This window comes from Cyanistes caeruleus, chromosome Z (genome assembly GCF_971803275.1).
Source record: "Cyanistes caeruleus chromosome Z, bCyaCae1.hap1.1, whole genome shotgun sequence".
Classification (NCBI taxonomy): domain Eukaryota; kingdom Metazoa; phylum Chordata; class Aves; order Passeriformes; family Paridae; genus Cyanistes; species Cyanistes caeruleus.
Window position 1 is genome coordinate 61530207 of NC_141732.1, and position 22462 is coordinate 61552668.

A 22462-nucleotide genomic window follows, 5' to 3' on the forward strand; every position below is an offset into this window, starting at 1 on the left:
AAATATGGTTGGTTATGTGTGGGTATATTTTATGAAGTAAAAACAACGCCCAGAGTTAGGAAAAGTAGTGACAAGTTCTACAAGCCTTTAGGCTTAAAATATTAAATGAACTAGGATGAAATTTACTTATTTCTCAGTGAGAACAAGTGCTGGCAAAGCAACATGTTTAGAAATAGAAGGGCTCTACAGTGTTGTCTCCAGCAGTAAACAAAACAGCACCAAACACTGTACATATTCCCAGACTTTGGAGTTACATCTTCTTTCCTGAGAGTTTGGTGGGAAGTACTTTGGCAAGCAATTCTTAGGCGTAGCTCAGGCACAGTGTGAAGTGCGTGTGGACTGTTCTCTACACAGTTGTGTGCATAGCACCTGTTTTAAGTGGAGATTAGATTGCATTTTGGCTGCTCTGTGCCACCTAGTTTCAGTGGCAGCAAACATCCCCTTAAGCAGTTAATTAATTAGCTCAGATACTGAGCTGGGATACAGAGATACAGTCTGTTCCACCACCACGTAATGATCTGAAAGAAAATGCTTGATTCTTAGCATCAGTAAAATCTGTTATGATCATGTAGTGTCTGTAAGAATATCCTACAGAGCACCTGTTTTTAATGTCTTACAACTCTCCATTCTAAAAGTAAGTAATCATTACAGAGATAAAAATGATATTAAGATCTCTGTACAAGAAATATCTTTCTATTCATTAGGTTGGGGTTTTTTCCCCCCCAGCTTTGATGGATAACAGCCAGTAACCAGGGTGCCATCAGGAGATGAATGAGTGTGCTGCTGAGTGGCAGCACATGGACACCTCCAACACCCACATTTCTGCCACAAGCAAGCTCTTGCCCCTATCTCTGGAGACTGTCTTTTGAAATGTATGCTGTAGCAGTACATGTGTTACATGGAACAAACAACTGGAGAACTGTCTGTGTGGGATATGCTTTTAAGTTCTCCAAGCTGTAAAATACTGTACACTAGGTAAACTCATATGAGGTTCACGTCACACTCAAAGAAACTCTGAGCTACCTCTGAGCTACGGTGGTCCCTATAAACATGCAAGCTTGTTTTATTGAAATTTTAGATGAAACAGTCCAGGAAGTAAAAAGCAAATCTAAGCATATGAATGTTTTAAGACATCATTTTGCAGATAACTTAATGAACAATACAAAATTTTACTATTGTTTTAAGCACTCTTTCCCCACTGCAAATATGTTCTTTTAAGATCAAAAATTTCCTCACTTCCTTTTTGAGAAAATAGGACTTTAACAAACATGTCTTAACTGTGTACAATTCTTCAAGTGAAAATATTTTATATAAAACAGTACTGCTACTGTTAAACCCAGTTTAAATTAGATTTTCTCCTTACTCTTTGTATGTTCCCGTTTCAGAATCTTCAGTCATAACATCATGCAGTCCTTCCACTGAAATGTTGATGATACCACAAAATTTATCTTGGATAACACTGTAAAAGAACAAAATTTATTTTGGATAACATTAGAAAAGAACAGGAAAGTGACTTAGCTAAAGGAACTGCACAGGAAATTTGTTCAATTGTGGAGTACATTTACTGAGAGGTATTTTCCTTGCTTATTGCTTAGCTGAGCATGCTATCAAGCAACTAATTCAGTAATTTTTTTTTAATTACAAAAAGGCTTTAAAATATACATGAAACTTTATTTTTAAATATAACAAAACTTAATATGCCACTGAAAACCTCAACGTAATTGCAAATGGAATAGAAAAAAAATATACATTAGCACAGGAGTCAAGAATTGAGTGGGAAAGGCATGCTCCTACCAGCAGGGAGGAGAGTCATGGCTTCTACTCCTAACACATTTACACCTTTTCTACCATCAGTACTCAATGCATAAACACAACCCCTTGAGTGATGGTTGCTTGCAAAGAAGGTACACTCCCCTACTTACCTTTATTTCTTCACCACCCTGAGTAGCATGCTCCCCAGAGTGGGTAGAAAAACCCTGCACCCAGTTCTGCAAGAAAATGTCTTTCCTGACTGTACAGAGAAAGGGCAACAGGATTAATCTGTTTAAACATGGGCACCTTCTGCCATTTGACACATAAAGCTATTTAGGAATAATTCAAAGGGTTGGTAGAGATCACTTGGGAATTAAAAGGCAGGAATACCTTTACTCAGCATGACCTGAAGGCTTGACTAGATGAGCTCACAATGCCCAAAATTGCATTGAACACATTTCCACTTGCTCCTGCCTTGAAAAAGCATGTGCCTGTAGAGTAAGGGCATATAAACGTGATCTCCCCGTGATGGAAGGTAGGTGCCACCAGCTCCTAATTAATGGAGAGCAGCCACCTGTGGCTTCTGCACCATTTCCTACTACTGTGGATCGAATGCCAAGGATATGCTACTGTAGAACCTGGGTTCTCACGCTTCTACTCTATGAACTGTGGAAGTGTGAAGACAAACTGCAGGTGAAAAACTGCTCATCTCAGGAATATCTCTAACTACATGCAGCAAAGAAAGAGAAAGGACCTAATGATGGTAAACTACAACCTTTTGCCTGGGACTGCCTGGGACTGAAGCACTTTATTGCTCCCTGTTTGGAATTTTAAGCTTAATTGTCCCAAAAAGATGCTGTTGGTGCTGCTCCCTAAGAGGCAGAGGCAGAAGCAGACATGTTTGATTTATTTACAGGCACCAAACATGAAGTTCATATACTGTACTTCAATTGTAGTTGATGATTATTTTAACACAGACAGATGTATTTCCTAATATTCTTTCATTTCCTTTTCTTATTTGGGTGAAAACTGAAGACATGAATGAACTGTAGCTCCTTATACAACAGCAACTGTTTTTGAAAAACTTCTTGTCAGACACTCAACAAAATTTTACACATGTGAAAAACTGTTAAATAGCAATAGCTGTCTTAGAAAAAAATGCTTATCAAGTTAGAATACTAAGCATAGAAGATAGTTCTTATATATTTGTTTTGATAAAATTATCATTTCATTCATGATCCTTTGTTTCAAAGGTATTAATTTTTGTTCCTTTTTTTAAATTCAGCTCCTGTTGCATGCCAGAATCTGAAGTGTATTCTGTATCATCAGACTTGAAATTCCTGAATTCCACAAAATGAAAACAGACATAATTTTTACTGCCTGATTGCCAGCTATGTATTTCAAAAGACACTTATTCCTTTGCCAAAAGGCTTCCCCATCACATTCAGAAGAGCAAAGCATTACATGTTGTTAGACTGAATCTCAGCAGGTTCTGAGGTTCTGCAAACATCAAGCAAACAACCTCCTGACCTTACAGCACAGCTGAGAAAGTGAATAGTGCCTCAGTCGCCTGCAGAATGAGCCCCCAGAGACAGAGCAGGTTTCTTCACAAAGTCAGAGGTCCTGCCTAGAACACCTCCATTAAGACTCTTGTGCCTCATCCTCGTTTTTGAAACACATCTCTAGGAAAATGCCATTAACATAGTTAATATTTTCCAACAAGCTGCCCTCAGACTCATGTCAATAGCAGGCAAGGGGCACTCAACGGAGAACAAATGTCAACACTTTGAGCCCTGGAGAAGTAAACTATGCCCTGTTCATATACATTTATTTAATTAATAATACAGGATGCTGTCCAATACCTGTATTATTCCTTCCTTCCAAGCTGCATGAATCCCAGAACAGTCTGTATTGAAAGGGACCTCAAAAGTCACCTAGATTTGAGACCCTCCTGCTATAGGCAGGTCACCTTCCAATGGACCAGGCTGCTCAAAGCCCCATCCAACCTGGCCTTAACCACTTCCACGGATGGAGCATCCATCCATGCCCAGCTTCTCTGGGCAATCCAGTGCCTCTCCACCCTCACCGTAAAGAATTTCTTCCTAAAATATAATCAAAACCTACTCTCAGTTTTAAGCCAATCCCCCTTGTCCTATCACTACAGTTTCTGATGAACAGTCCCTCCCTGGCTTCCCTGCAGGCTCTTTCAGACACTGGAAAGTTGAAGTCAGGTTTCCATACAACAGTTTCTTCAGCCACAACTTTCTCAGTCTGTCTTCATAGTGGAGATGCTCCACTCCTCTTATCAACCTTGTGGTCTCTGGACTTGCTCCAGAAGTATCAGGTCCTTCTTATATTGAGGGCCCCAGGGCTGGATGCAGCACTCCAGCTGGCATCTCGTCAGCACAAAGCGGCAAGAACATTGTTCTTGACAGGGCAAAAGCACATAGGGAAATCATTAATTTCTTAGAAAGGATATTCTTACTTTATGACATAAATGAGAAATAGTATTTCACCACTTTCTTTAGTGGAAGATTCATAAGTGTTTTTCTGGTTCTTTTAACAAAAACAAAGAATGTAGAACACCTTTCAAAATGTAATTTCCCTTCAGCTTTCAGTAAATAAAATAGCTTTTCTTTTCTCCCCTTTATTTTTTTCTTTCTACCATAGAAGCACTGAAATATTTACCAAGTATGGAGCCATTAAACACTGCAACTGTTTCTAGAACACAAGGCACATGCTGGTGAAATATAAAGATACCACAGACTCACGCTTTGAAAAAAGAAACCTCAAAGTTCAGTGGCAACATAAAATGCATCAGGCCTTATTTCCACAGATAAGAAAGCAAGCCATGTCATGCAATGTAATACCTTTTCAAAGAGAATAAAATTAACCTGCTTATTTCAAGAAAAAAATAGAGAAGGCATATGAGAGGATTCAAAGAAGACAAATGCTGTATTCAGGTGAATTTTCAGAACAGAACAGTCAATGTTTCATACTAAAATCTTAAACCTGAAGGAAGGCACCATTTAGGCCATTTAGTTTCTCCCTTGAATTGCATACAATCCAGATTAGCAATGAAACAAAAAAAAAGCATTAGGCTATAACTTTCCTGCACTAAAATAATTATCTAATATGACAATCAGTGGGCTACAAATTATCTTTCTTCTGAACCGGTTTGGACATAAGCCATTTTTCTTCAGCCTGGAGAGCTACAGTACACATGATTTCAGATGACTGCTCTCACTTTACTTCCAGATGATGTAAAAATATATTATGCAAATAATATACCCACTACCAGTCTACCAGCACTACCCAGCCTTCCTAAATTACTGGGTCAAAACCTCTTTCGGTATGCAGGAAAAATAAAAGGCCCACAATTAGGACCTAAAACATTCCAAAATCCAGTTTCAAAGATATGACTACATTTTTTTTTTATTACAGAAAGGATATTTTATGCTGCCTGTTAATAAAATTCACCTTACCAATAAAGAAAACAAAACTTAGCATTCAGAGCAGCTTCCATATGAATACTCTTGAAACTTTTACTTTGAAGTTTGCATAAGTTTTTAGATAAAAGAATATAGGCTTTGCAAGGGACAAAACAGCCTCCATCTGTTCTGAAAATAAAAAAGGTAAGTTTTTTTTCTCATTCTGTCTCTAATTTCTAACACATACAGCTATCTATACAACTTATTATCCAGAGGTTTTATGCAAAAATTCACAACTTTTAGTTCAATTATATAGCCAACTACAGTAAACAAAGCTCTATCATAATGTTAAAACATGTCTTGACATATTTTTAGTGGTGCTTAAATAAAACGGACCCCACACCTATTTCGCATATCCCTCAGAGAAGGAGAAAAAAAAATCTATATGAGAAAAAATACTTCTTCAGAGAGTAAAAGAAAGATAAAACATTCTCGGCTTTTCTACATTCGTGAATGTATGATGCAATGAACACCAAGAAGAGTTTAATTTCATATCTTTAATAGCGAACATATTGAGAAAGCTTAATTAATTCTTTATTCTTATCCCATTAGCCAAGGAAAGAGGTGGAGTGGGACAAATAGAGATTACTCTGCACATACTTTAAGTGATGTAAATGATTATTATACACAAACACACCCTTTAGGAGCTTCACAGTTCTCAGGAGCTCCTAAAGCAGTCAAGTAGCAGCTAGGACAATTTTTCCAAAGGAGTCCTATGACTGACCATAAGCCTAATCTTCACGAAGCACCACTTTGCTTTATGAGGGCAGACTCAACTAAGGCTTCTAATGTATTCCCTAATGATTTTAATAAACTTATGAACGACAAGTACATGAAAGGGTTGGTTTCCTGGTGCAAACATTTAAATACAAAAGATTCTGACTGTTAAAGAAAGGCATTTCCCTCACAACTGCATAATAAATCTCTCAGTGCCTTGTTAGTCTAATCTCTGTGTTGGCAAGCTGGATATTAGAGGATGTCTCCACTCCTAAGGATAGCTTTCAACTGCTCTCTCTGCTGCACAAACAGCTGTGACACCAGCTTCCTTTCACGTTCTACCACCACAGATGGTGAGACTCATACCTGGGAAACAAATCCCACAGCAGCTTATCAGTGAAAAAGATCCGCCTACAGAAAGAACCTCTCGTGCCTTTCTGTAAAGAGCAGCTGTGGAAACCAGAGCCTAAAATAACAGAGCTGCTCCCTGCCAGATTTCTTTGAGAATTGAGAATTAGGTTTATTCAGTTTTTAATATTTGTGCACAACCAGAACTCCTCTGTAACAAAGGCAGAGCAGCATTTCTAGCAAGAAAAACTTCACTATTTTCTACTGCATTCAAAGTCCATTATTTCTGAAGCTGTCCACGTAAAATTAAAAATCTAGAAATATAACACACAAAATTGCTGAACCTATTACTGTGCAATCATTGATTGTGTAGTTGTTACTAAGTGAAAACAAAATTAATATTTATTATGGATGCTAGCTTTGGAACAGGCTGCAGGGAGCTGCAGAAACTGCAGGCCCATGGCCTCTCAGTCCTGCCTGAGAAGCTAGCCTGGGAAATTCATAGGAGGATTTCAAAACAGTCCTCAGAGACAGAAAACAACTGCCAGGTGCTGTTTGTCTGTCCTCTTGTTTTCCTTGCAAGAAAGAGTCAGAGGGTGTTGTGCCCCACTGACCAATGATGGTAATGTAGTGATTTGCTAACCAATAAGAGTTTCCTTTCTGTACTTTCCATGTATCTGTCTATAAGACAAGCCTAGAGCAATAAACTAGAGAGATTCTCCTGTTCTGACTCCCTTGAGAGTCTGTGTCGTTCTTTTCGCCGTTCCTAATTAGAACGACAATTTATCACAAGGAATTGTGCAGGCGAGACAGAAAGCAACAAAAATGGGTTAAGGAGGAAGAGACTGCAGTGGATTAGCCTCCAGAAAAAAGTGCATAAATTACAGCCAGTGTTTTCACTTCTTAAAAGCATTTGTCCATTATACTTAACATCTGATCTTAAGTGAGAAAAATATTTTAAAAAGTAGTTTCTATTCAAGTAATACTGAACAGCTTAAGCTTTTGTTCAAGAAGCTGAAATGTGTGTTCCTTAGAAGTATCTGATCTATGATAACTGTATCATAGAGAAAGAAAATGACAGAAAATTACAGTCAAATACACTATTATTTCATTACACTAATAACAAACAACAATGAAATCACACTAGGACATTCACACCCACTCAGGGAAGATTTATATATATCCTGGTAGCAGGTAAGAGATTTTTTTCCCTTCTGGAAAAGAACTGCAGATGGACAAACAGGATTTCCGGAACCTGCGCAGCCTGGACACGCACAGGACTTACACCAGCGGGAAAGAGAGGGTATAGAACAAGAATGCTGAGGGCAGTTCTGCCTCAGCTGGAGACTGCCACAGGCTCCAGGCTGGAGCCTGGAACAGCAACACACTTTACACAATTTAAATCAACATCATGGAGGAAAGTCTATCAAAGCATTGTTCCCCACTTTTCCTTAAGGAAAACAGTCTGACTGTAAACCGTGTAACTTAGAAACAACACAGCTGAAATTTCTAGGGCACAGGCCTGTAGAAGACAAACAGTATCTACAAGACTAAGTCCCACTGGTTGTAAATTTTACAATATTGGACTATTTGGAACATAGTTTTATGACTTTTAATTTCCGTATAAAGTTTGAATTATTGAAGTAACAAACAGAGAAACAAAAATTGCAGAAATTAAGGTTGAAAATTAAGCTACAACATATTAGACATAACCTGACAACAGAACACCAGCATTTGAAATGGAAACAAAAAGTTAAATGCAAACTATATAGAAAAGATGAAGTGATCACTAAGAACACATCTCTTGAGCTGACACATCCAAATATAAACCAAATATGTAAATGTTTTCAACCATTAATTTAGCATTATGTACTTACAGCGTAGTGTACTCCTTCAATTTGCACCTCTTATCTAGCTAAAAAGTCCCTCAAAATATTACTACATAGGTGACATAGATGATGATCTTTAATTGACAATAATTAACCAGCTCTACTACTTTATACATAATAATTTGGTCATTAAACTTTGGTAAATTTCAACAGAAATTTAGCTTTTCTTAACTCCAATTTGGGGCATTTCACAAAACGATACAGACACACACTATCACTTTAATATATTCATTATACACACTGAACACACAACTTTGTATATTACAATATGCTATAGGTATGAACAGAATTTGTATAGTTTGACATTATTCTCTTACTCAAGAGTTTGAACATGCTAGCTGTAAACGTGCTTTTTTTCCACTGAGCTATATTTAACAGAGGAAGAGTAGAAACTCTATTACAATGAACACATGAAACACAGTTTTCTAAATCCCCAAAATTTCTTGGCTTCATGATCCCAAAAAGATGTTGTGCTGCTTCCTTATTTCTATAGGAACTTACATCATTAATACTGCAAAATAAATTAAAGTGTACTTTATACTGCATGTATAATTGAGCATAGGTGAATGATTATTACAAATAGGGACTGAGGTTAATAAACCTATCCATGTTAGTTTGAAATGACATAATGAAATAATCAATAAATTTCAAAACATTCAGTAAGCAAATGGTGATGCAGAACCCAAATTGTGCCATTTTCCACAGTTCTGTTAAGCAGTTGATTTTAATTGGTGGAGGTATTCTTACAGAATTGAGTTCTTGATTTCTTGACCTTTCATACCACCAAATCAAATGAGATAAATTACAATGATGAATGTTCGAACAAGATGACCTGTGCCTGACTTTCTGATGCTGTTCGCTTGAGTAGCCTTATTTGGTCCAGTTCTGAATGTTCCACTGATTTCCGAGTTAGAGATTGCACTGAGTCAGTTATGTTGTATCTGCCAGGCTGATAAAAGCCATAATATTCTATACTCTTTTCCCCTGAGTTTTCCAGCACCTTTAGTTTCTGCCTAAACTGAATAACTTTACAAGTTAAGAACAGGACAACAGCACAAGCCAGAATAAAAAAGGCTAGTAAGATGTCAAAAGCTTGATTCAGCTCTTCAACCTGTTGTGTACAAATCAGAGTTGTTTTCAATGATACAGGAGCAGGATCTGTTGTAAACAACTGTTCTTCTACATTTCTATTAGTAGGTATAATTTCCGCTGGTATTTGCACTGGTAATGTTGATAACACCGTAGCTGCCTGTGATGGCATTTCAACAGCATATTCCTCATAAGGCAGTGGGGTAGAAGATGTAGCTGTAGTTCCTTCCCAGAAAGCAATGTACTTAGTTTCTGCAGTGAGAAACTGCTGCAACGTGTTGTGCCTGTTCCCTTTATGCCAGGCCATCAGCAGAGTGGTAGCGCTGTGATGCATCCCAACAGATCCTGGACTTGGGGCAGAGCCTGGGTCGGCAGTGGGGCCAATGCAGTTTGAAAACCGAGCCCACTTCATATAATGCAAAGGTCTCCCACGCATACTCTGGGGATTCTGACAGTGGATTTTTGCAGAAACGGAAGATGATGCTAGCCAATTAAGTAACGCAAGCATTTTGCAGCTGCAGTTCCAAGGATTAGAATGTACCTGCAGATGAGTTAAAGATACTAACGGTTTGAGCACTTCAGGTTGTAATTCCGTGATATTATTAAAAGCTAAACTGAGTACTCTAAGTGACTGCCCCATTTTTTCAAAGGTACCATCACCAATATTGGCTATTTTATTTCTGTCTAGCTGTAGATACATTAAATTGTTCAACAAAGTGAAAGTGCTGGAATTTATACTTTCTAAATCATTATAACTTAAGATTAGCTGGCTAAGGTTGTTTAATCCAAAAAATCCATTTACAGCAACACATTTTAGCTTGACATTTTTCAGAGACAGATATCTAAGCTTGTTAAGTCCCCTAAATGCAAAAGGCTGAATTGATCCAATGGGATTGTGAGACAAAGTAAGTCTTTCAAGATTTTTGAGCCGTCCAATAGCATTTGATGGCACAAGTGTTAAGTTGTTACCTTCAAGAAACAAATATGCAAGATTTTCAAGATGATGAAATGCTGAATCTGATATCCGTGAAATCTTATTATTTGCTAGGTTTAGTGTCTGAAGACTTATCATTCCCCAGAAAGTCCCACTTCCAAGGACACTGAGACGATTTCTTTGAAGTGTTAAGTATCTAACAGAAAGAAGATCACTAAATAATCCTCTGGGAAGAAAAGCTATTTGATTATTCTGAAGGTATAAACAATGAAGATTGGAAAGGCCTTCAAAGATTCCTGGATCCAGGCGTTTAATATTATTGTTATTTAGATGCAAGTAGCACAGTTTGGGGAGGTCCACAAAAGCTTTTGGGTGTACATACAAAATACTGGAGTTATCCATGTAGAGTGCAGCAAGCTTCTGAAAGCCACTTAGATCCTTTGGAGTGACATGTGATATATTATTTCCACTGAGGTAAACAAGAATTGTTGTTTTTGGAAGGTTCCAAGGGATGCTTGAAAGCCCTGCATTACGACAGCTAACTTGTCTCCCTGTGCAGAGCTGACAAGCAGATGGACAGCCAAAAGCCTCCTTCTGGAGCAGCAACAAAAGAAAACAATTAAATATATACAGGAATGCTCCTGGGCAGGGTGGAGAATTTTGCAGAATACACATATCCCTGTCTTTGGCCTTCTTACTCATCTCTGACTTCACTAGTAGAGATAAAAAGAAGTATATAAATATTAATAATTCAAATATATTCATTATATATATTAATGATTAATAATTATTTGAATCTATGTGTACAGTCTTAAAAATATTAGTGTTGTTCTCAGTATTGATATTTTACCTAGTATTTTTTCATGCCAAACAAGCAGTTCAAAAACTCTAACTTACTAACTGGACTATGCTGCAAAAAAAATTTTAAGTAAATGGACAATTAAAAAAATATACCGGTAACATAGCCAGAAAATATTTAATTGGCTATAGCATAAAAGCATCTAACCTGACAAAATAACAGCTTCTATTAAATTAAAAATACTATACATTAACCACTTCTTATAGTTAACCATCACTAAGAAATGTTTCAAAAGCATTCAAGCAGAAATGCCAACTGTGAACAAGTTACCTTTTACTGGCAGCTCACTTGCAATTTGAATTTTATTTTTATAAAGCTAAGTTACTTTTAAAATAAATAGAAGCATTTCCTTACCCCAAATCTGAAGTTCATTATTTCCGTTATTTTGCTGTTTGCAGTCCACTGGACTATGTTATAAGCTGACCAACTACACTCATTTGTGAAACCTTTGTAAAGGCAGTATTGCTGTGTACTACAGCACTCACATTTTTGCCCCTGGGTTTGAAACAGTTTGCTCAGGAAACTAAGAAAGAAGTGCCTGAAGTCAGGTTGCCATGGATACAGGAAACCCTGGGACAGGAAGCCATTTTATCTGTGCTTCAGAAGCATTGTTGGAAAGGAAATCTCAATGATTTGTTTCTAGAAAACCAAGAACTATCTTAGTCTGTAACTGCTGAGTTTTGCTGTTTGAGTTTTTTATTTGGAGTTTTTTTGTTTGGTTTTTTTTTCTTTTTTTTTTAATCTACTGATTTAACTAAGAGAGCTAGGAATAACTTTCAGAATAAAGCACAACTATTTGCAGCAGCAGTACTGAATTACCTGTACCTCCCCTACCTTTCAGCTAGAACCTGAAATGCTTTATTGAATCGGTTGCAACAATTACACTGTTCTTTGTCTCCAGAGCCAAACTGCTGCCACATTCACACACATTCCAGTGGTCTGGCCAAGAGGAGAAACACACACTCTGGAGGGAAGAGCCCAGTGTCTCCTGCCCTCTGGGCAAGGCACAACTGGCTGGTAATCCCAGAGAAACCTGTGAAATCCTAGGACATGAGACCCATACGATGTGGCGTTAAGCTGCTATGTACTTCTATTTCCGACCTGACCCAAGCACTTCGTTAAGTCTCACTTCAGGCCACCCTTTTTAAAGCAAATTTATCCACAGAAGACTATGAGAGTGTTTCTGGTTCTGAGAGCCACACCTTTCATGCACAGCTTTCATTTCCTGTAGTGTCCCCTGCGCAGAAAAACACTTCATTGGCTATAAATATCCCTCTTGCTTAAGGACCGGACATTACACCCTCAGTTCATCCTTCACAGGGAAGAAATACTTGCAAAGTATTCAGTCACATCATCAAAGGGGAAAGGGGAATTTAAGCCTACAAACAGCAACATAACTAAGATTTCATGATTTTCCTGCAACGAGACCTTCTGCTCAGCCAAAGAAAGATGACAAAGCCCATCAATAGCCATACCCAAAAAAGGGTGCAACAGCAGAAGAATCAAGTCCCTTCAGCTATAGTAATCTCACACAGGAAGCATGAGTTCACATAAGGGATGAAATGTAACCCAAATGTCTTTATCTATATAATCCAATCTGAAATGCACATGAGAACGGGAAGTAGAACAGACAAGGACATACTTTTGAAGAAGCTTTCTTCCAAATACCTAATCTAAAATAAGAAATCAGTAAGTAAAACTGGTCCATGGGCCATTTTAGACAAAGCCTGTTACAACCCAGAATTACAACTGCAGTTGTTTTTTTTTTTCTGAGACCAACAGATCAACAAGAAAACTAATTCTTCTTCAGATTTCAATACTTATTTTCACACTTATATTTTTTCACAGTATTTCACATAATTGTTGACATAGAGAAAAGTAAAATAAAATGCCATGTCATTTAATTAAAGGGAAAACACTGTATAGTTCACAGAAACACTGATGAAGTATCCTGGATGTGGGGGACAGAACAGCAACGGAAAAAGATTATCAATAGTCAGATGAGGGGAGAATCAGAGACTGGCCAAAAATAGAAAGGGACTTCAAACAGGAAATTATGCTCTACCTAAACTTCACTACCTGTAGCCTCTTTATATTGAAACCTATATTTGTACAAAAAACCACCAAAAAACCCAAAAAAACTTTTCTTCTAAGGTGTGCTTTATGAAACAACCCTTTATAGCTACAAAAAGTCAAATTAAAAAAAGAACTTTTAAAAGGCAAATGTTCATAGAGCTCTCTTTTTGCAAAATGTCACAAGCAACACATTTTGAAAAACTAAATGAATTAATGAAGCTCTCCAGTATATCAGACAGCATAAGAACTTAGAAGAACCAGTAGAGCAGTGACCAGATAAACGAAAGCTGATGACCAGTAAGCTGGCTGAATGTCTCTGTGACCTTGCACTGAAAGTACCTTACGAATATTCACAAAATTTTTGCATAAACCCTAGTTCCATTGTGGTTCTGAGCACACTGAAGACTATTCTGATAGCTGAATCCCATGCCCAAAATCGGGGAAAAAAAAAAAATAAATCTTAATCTAGATCATAGCTCCTCCCATTCTGTACTAGGAAATGTAGAGAAAGTCCTGTTTTACACTTTGTCAATACTGCACCCAAAGGCCTGCAGAACTAACTGCAATGTAATTTAGTTATTACTTCATTAATACTACATATTTTTAAAGTATCTGAAAGCAGTACCTGTCAAGAACCAGACACAAAATTATGTACCACATAAATGATAGCATTTTGGGAAAAACCATAAAATAGGCTGGGTGGAATACATGTGTAACTTGGATCAGCATTTCTCAAACTGGCTTATACTTAAACAAAAAAATCCATTACTTTTTGAAAACTGTACAAAAAAATCCAGGGAACACTAACAAGCTTAGGCAGCTCTCATATTTCATTCACTGCAAATTTTCTTCTGTAGTGAGAGAACTTCTAGGTTTGTACCCAAATACAGCTTCACATGGTCACAGAGAAAATTATTTTTGAACCCACAAGTGAATTTTATCTTAATATACTAATATTGATGAAGCTATTGATGCTATTGGCTTTTTAACATTAAAATCTAGTTCAACAATAACTCCTTGTAAATACAAGCTTGAAACCTGAGCAACAGCAATTTGTCAAATTGTGCATAAAATGACAGGTTGAAGTAACTGAAAGAACATACAAGCACTGTACCCATGCAATATAAAGCCAATATAATGTATATTAGGTGGGACAAACTAGTCATCCAAATCTCACTTATGTATATAGCAGAGAGCATGCAGCAAGTTCAAAAACAGGGTCTAAAGTCAACATCTGAGAACGGATTTCATTCTCATAATCACTACAAAATTATGATAAAGCCCAAAAGCGAGAACAACCAAATTTTAGCACTGTAATTATTCATTTGACCTTTTAAGAGTGAAACTATGTATTGCCCTCCCATTGTGTACTTAACAACCATCTGTTCTTGCAGGGCTTCCTTGTACTTTTATTCTCCACAGGTAGGCTATTGTACAAATTTATTTTTTCAAATATCTACTTCCTTCTGCCTACATTATCTCTAGACATGACCACAAATCAAAGCAATTCAGGAACTAAACTACTGCTTAGGTAGCACAGACATCAACATTTAATTAACATCCAGTAGGCAGGTGAACTGTTTTACACCTTATTAACTTACCAGATCCCAAAATACTTTTCTGTTTTTCTCCTTATCGAGTTTAACTAAACATTTCTGATTGCCTCAAATATTATAGATACCTTCTAGAATTTAATATTTCTGTTTCAGTAAGAATACTGACTTTCTGCTCCATTTACTGAAAATTTCTCTCTTCCACAGCATGAAAACTATGAAGTTATTTTTCCCGTTGAGGATTTGAAAGTAAGTTTCTATTCTATGAACATAATTTGACCTTAGACTCTAGCAAAATAATATGACAGAAAGCTCTTGTGAAACTAAAAGCTCATTTGAGAAATTGTTAGAATTTAGTTAGTTTCTTCTCTTTATCCAGAAATCTAAGTCTTCCATGGAGCAACCACTAAGTTTGTGAACAAACCAGTAACATAATAAAGGCTGGCCCTAAATGTAACACACAGATGTGATATGCTGACAATAACACTGTAGCTTTAGCCTTTAGTTTTCACTGCAATTCTGTTCAAACTATAAAAGTATTAATGTACTCAATATGAATGCAAATCAAACCAAAAGGTCCAAAGAACTTAAATTCATTTCCCAAATTTTAACTTCTAGAAATTTAATCAAAACTCAATTGCAAAACCACATTCTGCCCACTAGTTTAGGAGACAGAATGGGCATATTCTTGGCATTAGCAACTGATAGCTCCAGATATTTAACAGAAAGAGACAGCTTCAATAGTTTGTAACAACTACTACAGAGAATACCCACACAAAAAATACAAAAGCTACTTCTTAAAAATACAAGCTACTTTTATACTTAGGTAATTTTTAATATCAAAACCTGATGTTTTGTTTTAAACACTCTCTCATTAAATTGCCTGATTGAACAGAATTGTTGAAATGAAACATCATTTTTCAAGACAGTATTTATTTGCAGAAGGTCTTGTAGTGACATGGGTTGTGATGTTTATCACTTCTGGAATCTTACCATAATAGTCTGGCACTGTTAAAGAAAATCACTGAAAAATCTCTACAGCTACTCTCTGTCAAATTTCACAGAGTATAGCACAGAGAGATAAGCATATATACCAACATGGCTCAGACAAATCCAGGTGCAAAACCAGATGTAAATCTATGTTTTAGGTTTGGGGTTTTTTTTATTTTTTGTTACAGTCTCTTAATTTTTACACATTTTTAGTAATATGCTATACTTCTGTCACTATTTATTCAGTATCTAATTTCCAAACATGTAAACAATACATTGCAAAGATTTTGCAGGAAGCTAGTTAGTCTGTTATCTTTTGCTGACTTTTATATAATTAAAATATTAAAATTTAGGGTAAAACATAATTAGAATAGTTTTAAGACTTCTGAAATATTTTATATAAGCCATAAACAAAAACAAGATACCTGCAGCAACCAAACCATTATGACTACAGTTTTTTTGGTTGTTTTTTTGGGGTTTTTTTTCAGCAGCAGCAGCAGTTTAGCTGCAATTAGTGATATAATTCCTTGCTATCAAGGTATATTTTTCCTTAAAACCAAAGCTTAAGGGTCTTAGGGGAAAAGATAATATGCTTCTGACCAGTCCATACTAGCAATCAAGTGTAGGAGAAAAATTGATGGAGACTGTGAACAAATAAAGTTTAATAAGTGCATCCTTTTGCCAATGCCATAATGTGACATGCAATTAAAGAAGTTGGCAGTGCTCTGTGCAACCTTCTGAATTATGCAGACTCTGATAGTCAGACTAAGACCAAACTCACATTTTTCACTCTTATCATTAAAACTGCACTGTTACCTGTCAGACGAGCTAAATAAATCCAAGGCCAAACACTGATGACAACTGCAAAATCATAATTTAAGGAGCTCCTTTAAATGCTAATAGTCTATTAGAGGTGTGGGTGAGCATGCCTTTAACTAGAGGGATTAAAAAAATAGAGGGGAATATAAAATAGCTTCAGTGTATCATCTCTATAAAGAAAAGAGGATGTACAAGTAATTATGTAAGAAATTCTGACTTTATAAATGAGGACATAACTATCCTGAAGAGAACATGACATTTTATTAGGTACTTTCTTGCCATTTACTAATATTACATATAGACAACTTTTTGAGAGGAAAATTAAAATTTCTAACTAATTTTACCAAATGACAGAGGCAAAACTCTATAATAACCTAATGAAGATTTATAATTGCATACTGTAAGTACTTACACTCACAAAATGCCAATTATCTAACTGGCAGAACTCATACTGGCTGACATATCAGACTTGATACACAATGAGAAAAAGCAGACATTCATTTACATAATGATTAGAAACCTGGAGAACCTCTTAACCCTTTCCTCACAATACATGAACATACTTGATTCAAAGGGGTAAAATGAAAACCACTCATTACCAGAAACCCAAATGAAGAGACAATAAAATACTTCATATTTTAAGCTCAGTAGAGTCTCCTGTACTTTAGAATGGTACCACTCTGCACAGGAAGGTCCACCAAAAACAAGCTTATCCTCAAGGACCACAATTAGTGGCCTATTTTGAAAAGCACTTTGAGTAAAAGTAAACTTGGCAATCTCTCATTCAAGCATGACAGACAAAGTGGAAAAAACACACACCTGTAGAAGGGGAGTACTTAGCTTTCAACATGGTGTCAAATGCTACCTGTGGTTACAGTTAGGTATCACTCCAAACTAGGCTGACCATTGACACTTTAATGTTTCCAAAATCTATTTCCATATCCTTACTAGAGAATAAATGTTCCCATCACACTTTAGCATCTTTTGGTGTTGTGGTCTACTAAAATACACACAACTGTAGGAATAAAAAAGATACCTACTTTGCTAAAGAAATCATTAAAAACTCTCAATATTATCGAAGAAGGACATTCCAAAATACTGTAAAATACTGGCTGTATACTGCAGTAAGCAAGCTAATTATTTCCAGAGCGACAAGTAGACAGATATAGGTAGGAGAAGGGGACATAGTACTACTTTAGCCACTACAGCATCAGCAACTACAACAGATGCTGAAGAGTTCCAAATGCAGAACCCTAGATAGTGGTGGCTCACACATTTTCCACAAAAAATAAGAGGCAGAATGTTGCTACTGACCATATTCACTAGGCACTATTTTAGGGACCAAGGGCACTTCTAGTAAAACTCAACTCAGTCTCGAAGAGTACTCTTGCAGCTGTATGTTAACAAACAAGCCATTAAGGATGCAGACAAGAGCAAATATGACTGAACTATGACAGCAGGAAAATCATGACATTTGTGAATTTACTCATCCAGGTTACTGTCACATCTCATGTCCCACACTCTAGCTCAAAGAAACTTCAAGTCTTTTTGTGTTTTTCAAAAAGCCGTTCCTGTTAGAGCTACTGTGTGTCTATGCACACTTTCCTCATGTATTAAATATGGAGACACTGTAGCTCCACCGGTGCATTCTTACTGCCTGAATGTTACCAGTCCCACTGTTATATAAAACAGTTTAAAGACAGAAGTCCTTAACCTATTCTATGAAACAGCGAGATTCCTTAATAAATGAATGAAAATGCACTAGGATGGATGAGTGATAAATGGGCAGTAAGAATACAAAGTATGAAAAATATTGCCAATGCATATATGTCAAACACAAACAAAAATTGCTAGCATTAATTGACCACACTTGGATAGCAAAAGTAGATAATTATATAGCTTTTAATTTGGGCAAATCCCTAAGTAATACCAGGAAATTACTGTTCCTTGAAAAGGTGCTGCAACACACTAATCAGGAAAGCAGCAGTTATTGTTCTTTTTTTAATACTAATTTCTAACCACTAACATGATGTGCAGCTGTGGGAAGATAAACAGGATGCTGGATTGAAGGACATGCATACACGATTAAAATGCAGCACTACTGCTGATATCAAAAGCATGCCATTATGTCTATCTCTGTATGGTACTGCCTAGATGAGAAAATTACAGTGTGGCTAACAATTTGTCACTTTATAACCTGCTTAGTCAAACTAGTCAGCCAAAGAACCACTGTGAACAACTGCTCTGCAGTCAATCCTGTCTTATCTGCTCTAAAATCCTTCACTCATGACATTGTCAAAGGTGCTGTACTTGAAACAGAAAATTATTTGTGTCAAACTGATTTTAAATTAATAATGATATAAGTTTTACCTTCCCCTGAAATGCAGGAAGTCCATAGTTCCATATATTTGTGATTATAAACTTGATTAATTACTAAAGAAACACTTAAAATCTATGAAGTAACACTACAGTTTACACAGAGAATAAAAGAGGTCACTGTTTAATACTTTCCCCAACATTTTATCCATAAAACAATGCTGAGGGAAGAATGAGAATACATATTACCTTCATTCTCACCCCACTATTTTTGTCTACTTCCTCTCTTTCCTCTATAAAATAATCCAATGCTTCAACTATAGGCTAGAGGAAGCAACTGGCAAAAGGAAAAAAATTCTCAGAAAGTGTTAGACACAGCACTTATAGCAGAATGCAGAAAATCTGAGCTTGCTGCAGGTACCAATCCTGACCACCACAGAGCAGCAAGCTGAGGAAAGAATCTCACCTTCACCTGTCCCAAGACAGCCCATCAACCATCCACTGAAGATAAAATTCTGTGGACTGCCTCTGCAGTCAAGAAATCTTGAACTTGCCTTGGATATCCAAAGTAAAATCTAATCAGGAAACCAGTTAGTGAGGCATTCCAACAGGAAAAATTACTTTAGCTTTTCTTGAAAACACTTATATTAATCAAAACATTTTGTTTAACTACTGTATTATATTTAAAACATTTTGTTTTGCTTCAACTATGCAAACAGACTTGCACAAGAAGTCTACAAATACAGGATACAGCAATTATGTGTAGTATAATCCCTGAAATACAGGAAAACCAGAGTGACTCACATTGTTCTAGCAAAAGAAACAATCAATTGACAGAATCCATTTCACACACTGTCTGAAGGCAAGTTTGGCAGTCTATCAATTGTACCAGTGAAATTTTCATAGCTTTGACATAAATCCGTCCACTAAAGAGAGTCTTTTTATTTGAGAAGCAGCTTTCTTAAATGATATGAGTAACTGAAAAATAAAGCTGTCATTTGCAGGAGGTTTTATTATGTTAGGGACTGCCAGAAATAATTGGCTTTTACAGCAGGAAATCTGGAGCAGCTGAACATAGTTCAAAATAACATGGTTATCTAAAGGAATTTCTTTTTTTTCCTTCCTCTCTTTAACAGAAACTTCACAGGAAGACAGATGTAGTTCAGCACCTTAAATGTTAGCTAATACCTCTTTACAAACATTTCAAATGTACCTATAAACGACATAATACTGTTATATTCACTGGGAAAAAACCTCTCATAAAGCAGCTGCTTGGTTCACCTCTAGCTAGATGTTATCCTGACTGTCCACCTGACATAAAAGAGGACAATTTCTGTGCATATAAAAAGCAATAAAGCTTCTAAATTACACCTAAGTGTTCCCTGATTGTTTTTTTAGATAATGTCTAAATGTCATAGTCCACAGCTTTGACAATACTACATATTCTACAGTTACTAACATAACTTTTAGGATTTGGGAATCAACATCTAAATTCCCAGACAATACTTCAAGACTGTTCAGGAAACCTAGCAGACTAAATGTAAACTCATGCTGTCTTGTCTTCCTGAATGTCAAACAGATAAAAATAATCTGAAGGTAACTAAGGACTGAACTGTCACCTAAATGTGTTACAGACTGCTTCTAGTATTGACAAGTATGAAGTCAGTATATTCAGCATTTTCATTTAAAACTTTCACTTTTTGTGTATATCCAGCAATGATGATGGCTACTGAAAGATTAATAGTAAAATGTGCTTGCTCTAAAATCTGTTGTGCAAAAACTGTTTCACAGCAACAACAGAGCCTTTCACAGCAACTTTTTCTTCTATTTAATGTCATAAAGGAGAAAACTAGGATGAAAGTTCAGATCACCTACAATGGGAAAGAAAACTAAACATTGTTCCCTGGAAGGGACACCAAAAGAGTAACATGTCAACTAAAGCCACTACTTAATCACAAATGAGAGAAACAGATAGTTCTAAGTTAATATGAATCAACAATAAAATCTGCAGTGCTGGTTCCTCACTTCTAATATGACATTTCCTATGAAATGACATTTCCTATGAAATGGAAGAAAGGCTACTGTATTGCTATGAAGCCAAATAAGAAGTTAATATAATGTAGTATGAAGTTCTATCTTTTTTAAGTTTCTCTTGGGGGAGAAAAATAAGTAAATAAAACTACTTGTATTGGAATATTTAGCTGCAGAATTGTGAAATACTTTAAAAACCATTCCAAGGGCCTTTGAAGCATTCTTATTTAATTTATTGTACGTTTGCTTACCTATTCAATGACGGCAAAAGAGAAAGCAATGCCAAAGCAGAAAGTTTTCTTCTTTCTGGCTGAGTGATGTTATCCATGCGATCAACCCACATTTCAATCATGTTACCAAGAATTTGGTCCAACTGCATTGGGAAACACAACATTCCTTTTCAGTTATGAGTGTGTTTAGAGAATAACTAATTTTAAGTTTTCTAGCAACTGAAGGTATTATTTAGTCTTGGAAAGACACTACACACTGACAGAAAGTAACAAGCAACAGGTACTTTTTAAATTTTCTATGACAATGATTCCAGGCCCTGAGCCCTCCATACCACTAGCTGTAACCTAGATGTTTGAAAATCGTTTCATTTATGGAGAGGGAACTAATTCAGGAGAGCAAATTATTCAGTTTTCCCCTAACAGTCTCATAGAAACAAAGCACATGGACTTAATTTGTTTTATCTACACAGTGACAAATTAAAAAAAGAACAAAAACCATGAAAAACAAAAAAAACAACAAAAAACACAAAAAAACAACTTCTTGTTATCACTTTGAAAACTGTATTATACCCCAGCAAAGCAAACTACTAAAATGTCACTTAAAGACATAATAGAACACTTGTAGAAGACCCTCAGTGACTACACCAGTGGAACTGAAGCACACTGAACCTGATACTCTAGAAACTCAGGGGAGAATGATTAGACCATTCTCCATCCCACAGTTCCCATCAATCTGGCACAGGGGAAGAAATTCTCACTCTACAACTGCATGTGAACTAAGGGAGCTTACATGGCTAATTGTTGGATGCACGAGGAAGAGAATTTAAGAACTATATAAAAATTTTAATGGGATGGTTTAAGTAATTATGGGAACACGTATATATTGTTACAGGATGTTCAGGGAAAGGAGAAAAGGAGGGGGAAAAGCCCCTTTTCAAGATGAACTGGGCAAGAAAATGTTTATTTAGGTCAAAAGAAAGCAAGATTTCCTTATGTAATACAGCTGAAATACCAAGACACAAAAACCCCAAAAGGGCAAAAAACGACAATAAACCTTACCTCCTGACCCAATTCACATGCCATCTGGCTCAAAAGTAATGAAAAAAACCTTGCATTTTGTAGTAGAACTCTACCCATGATCCCCAGATAAGTAGACATCACCACTGGGTATCTCTGGAACAAAAATAAACCAAAACAAAAGGTGCTTAGTTGAAGTAAAAGAAGAATACTTGACACATGCAGCAGCAATACCTAGAAAATACTTGTATGCATCCCTTATGTCTTTAACTAGATTTTAAACTATGAATTGCAATTTAAGAGCATCTAGGAGCAGAAGACTGAGTGAGCAGTCTTAAACAGAATTCTCAG

General features: G+C 36.4%; 2 protein-coding genes across 7 annotated transcripts in view; both read right to left on the reverse strand.

The window, feature by feature from the left end:
• Positions 1–22462, reverse strand: part of IPO11 (importin 11) — an 81357-nt gene that overhangs the window by 7468 nt on the left and 51427 nt on the right. For all 6 annotated transcript variants that reach the window (XM_086867091.1, XM_086867093.1, XM_086867095.1 and 3 more), the window contains 3 exons: positions 22154–22267; positions 21116–21237; positions 1364–1459 (listed from right to left, as the gene is read on the reverse strand). In XM_086867091.1, the coding sequence (XP_086723217.1) occupies positions 1364–1459; positions 21116–21237; positions 22154–22267 (332 nt within the window). The remainder of the gene's footprint in view (positions 1–1363; positions 1460–21115; positions 21238–22153; positions 22268–22462) is intronic.
• On the reverse strand, positions 7907–11661 carry LRRC70 (leucine rich repeat containing 70). The gene is made up of 2 exons (XM_023944608.2): positions 11434–11661; positions 7907–10814 (listed from the first exon to the last, which is right to left on the reverse strand). Exons 1-2 carry the CDS (start codon positions 11449–11451, stop codon positions 9000–9002), a joined length of 1833 nt encoding a protein of 610 aa, XP_023800376.2. The 5' UTR covers positions 11452–11661; the 3' UTR covers positions 7907–8999.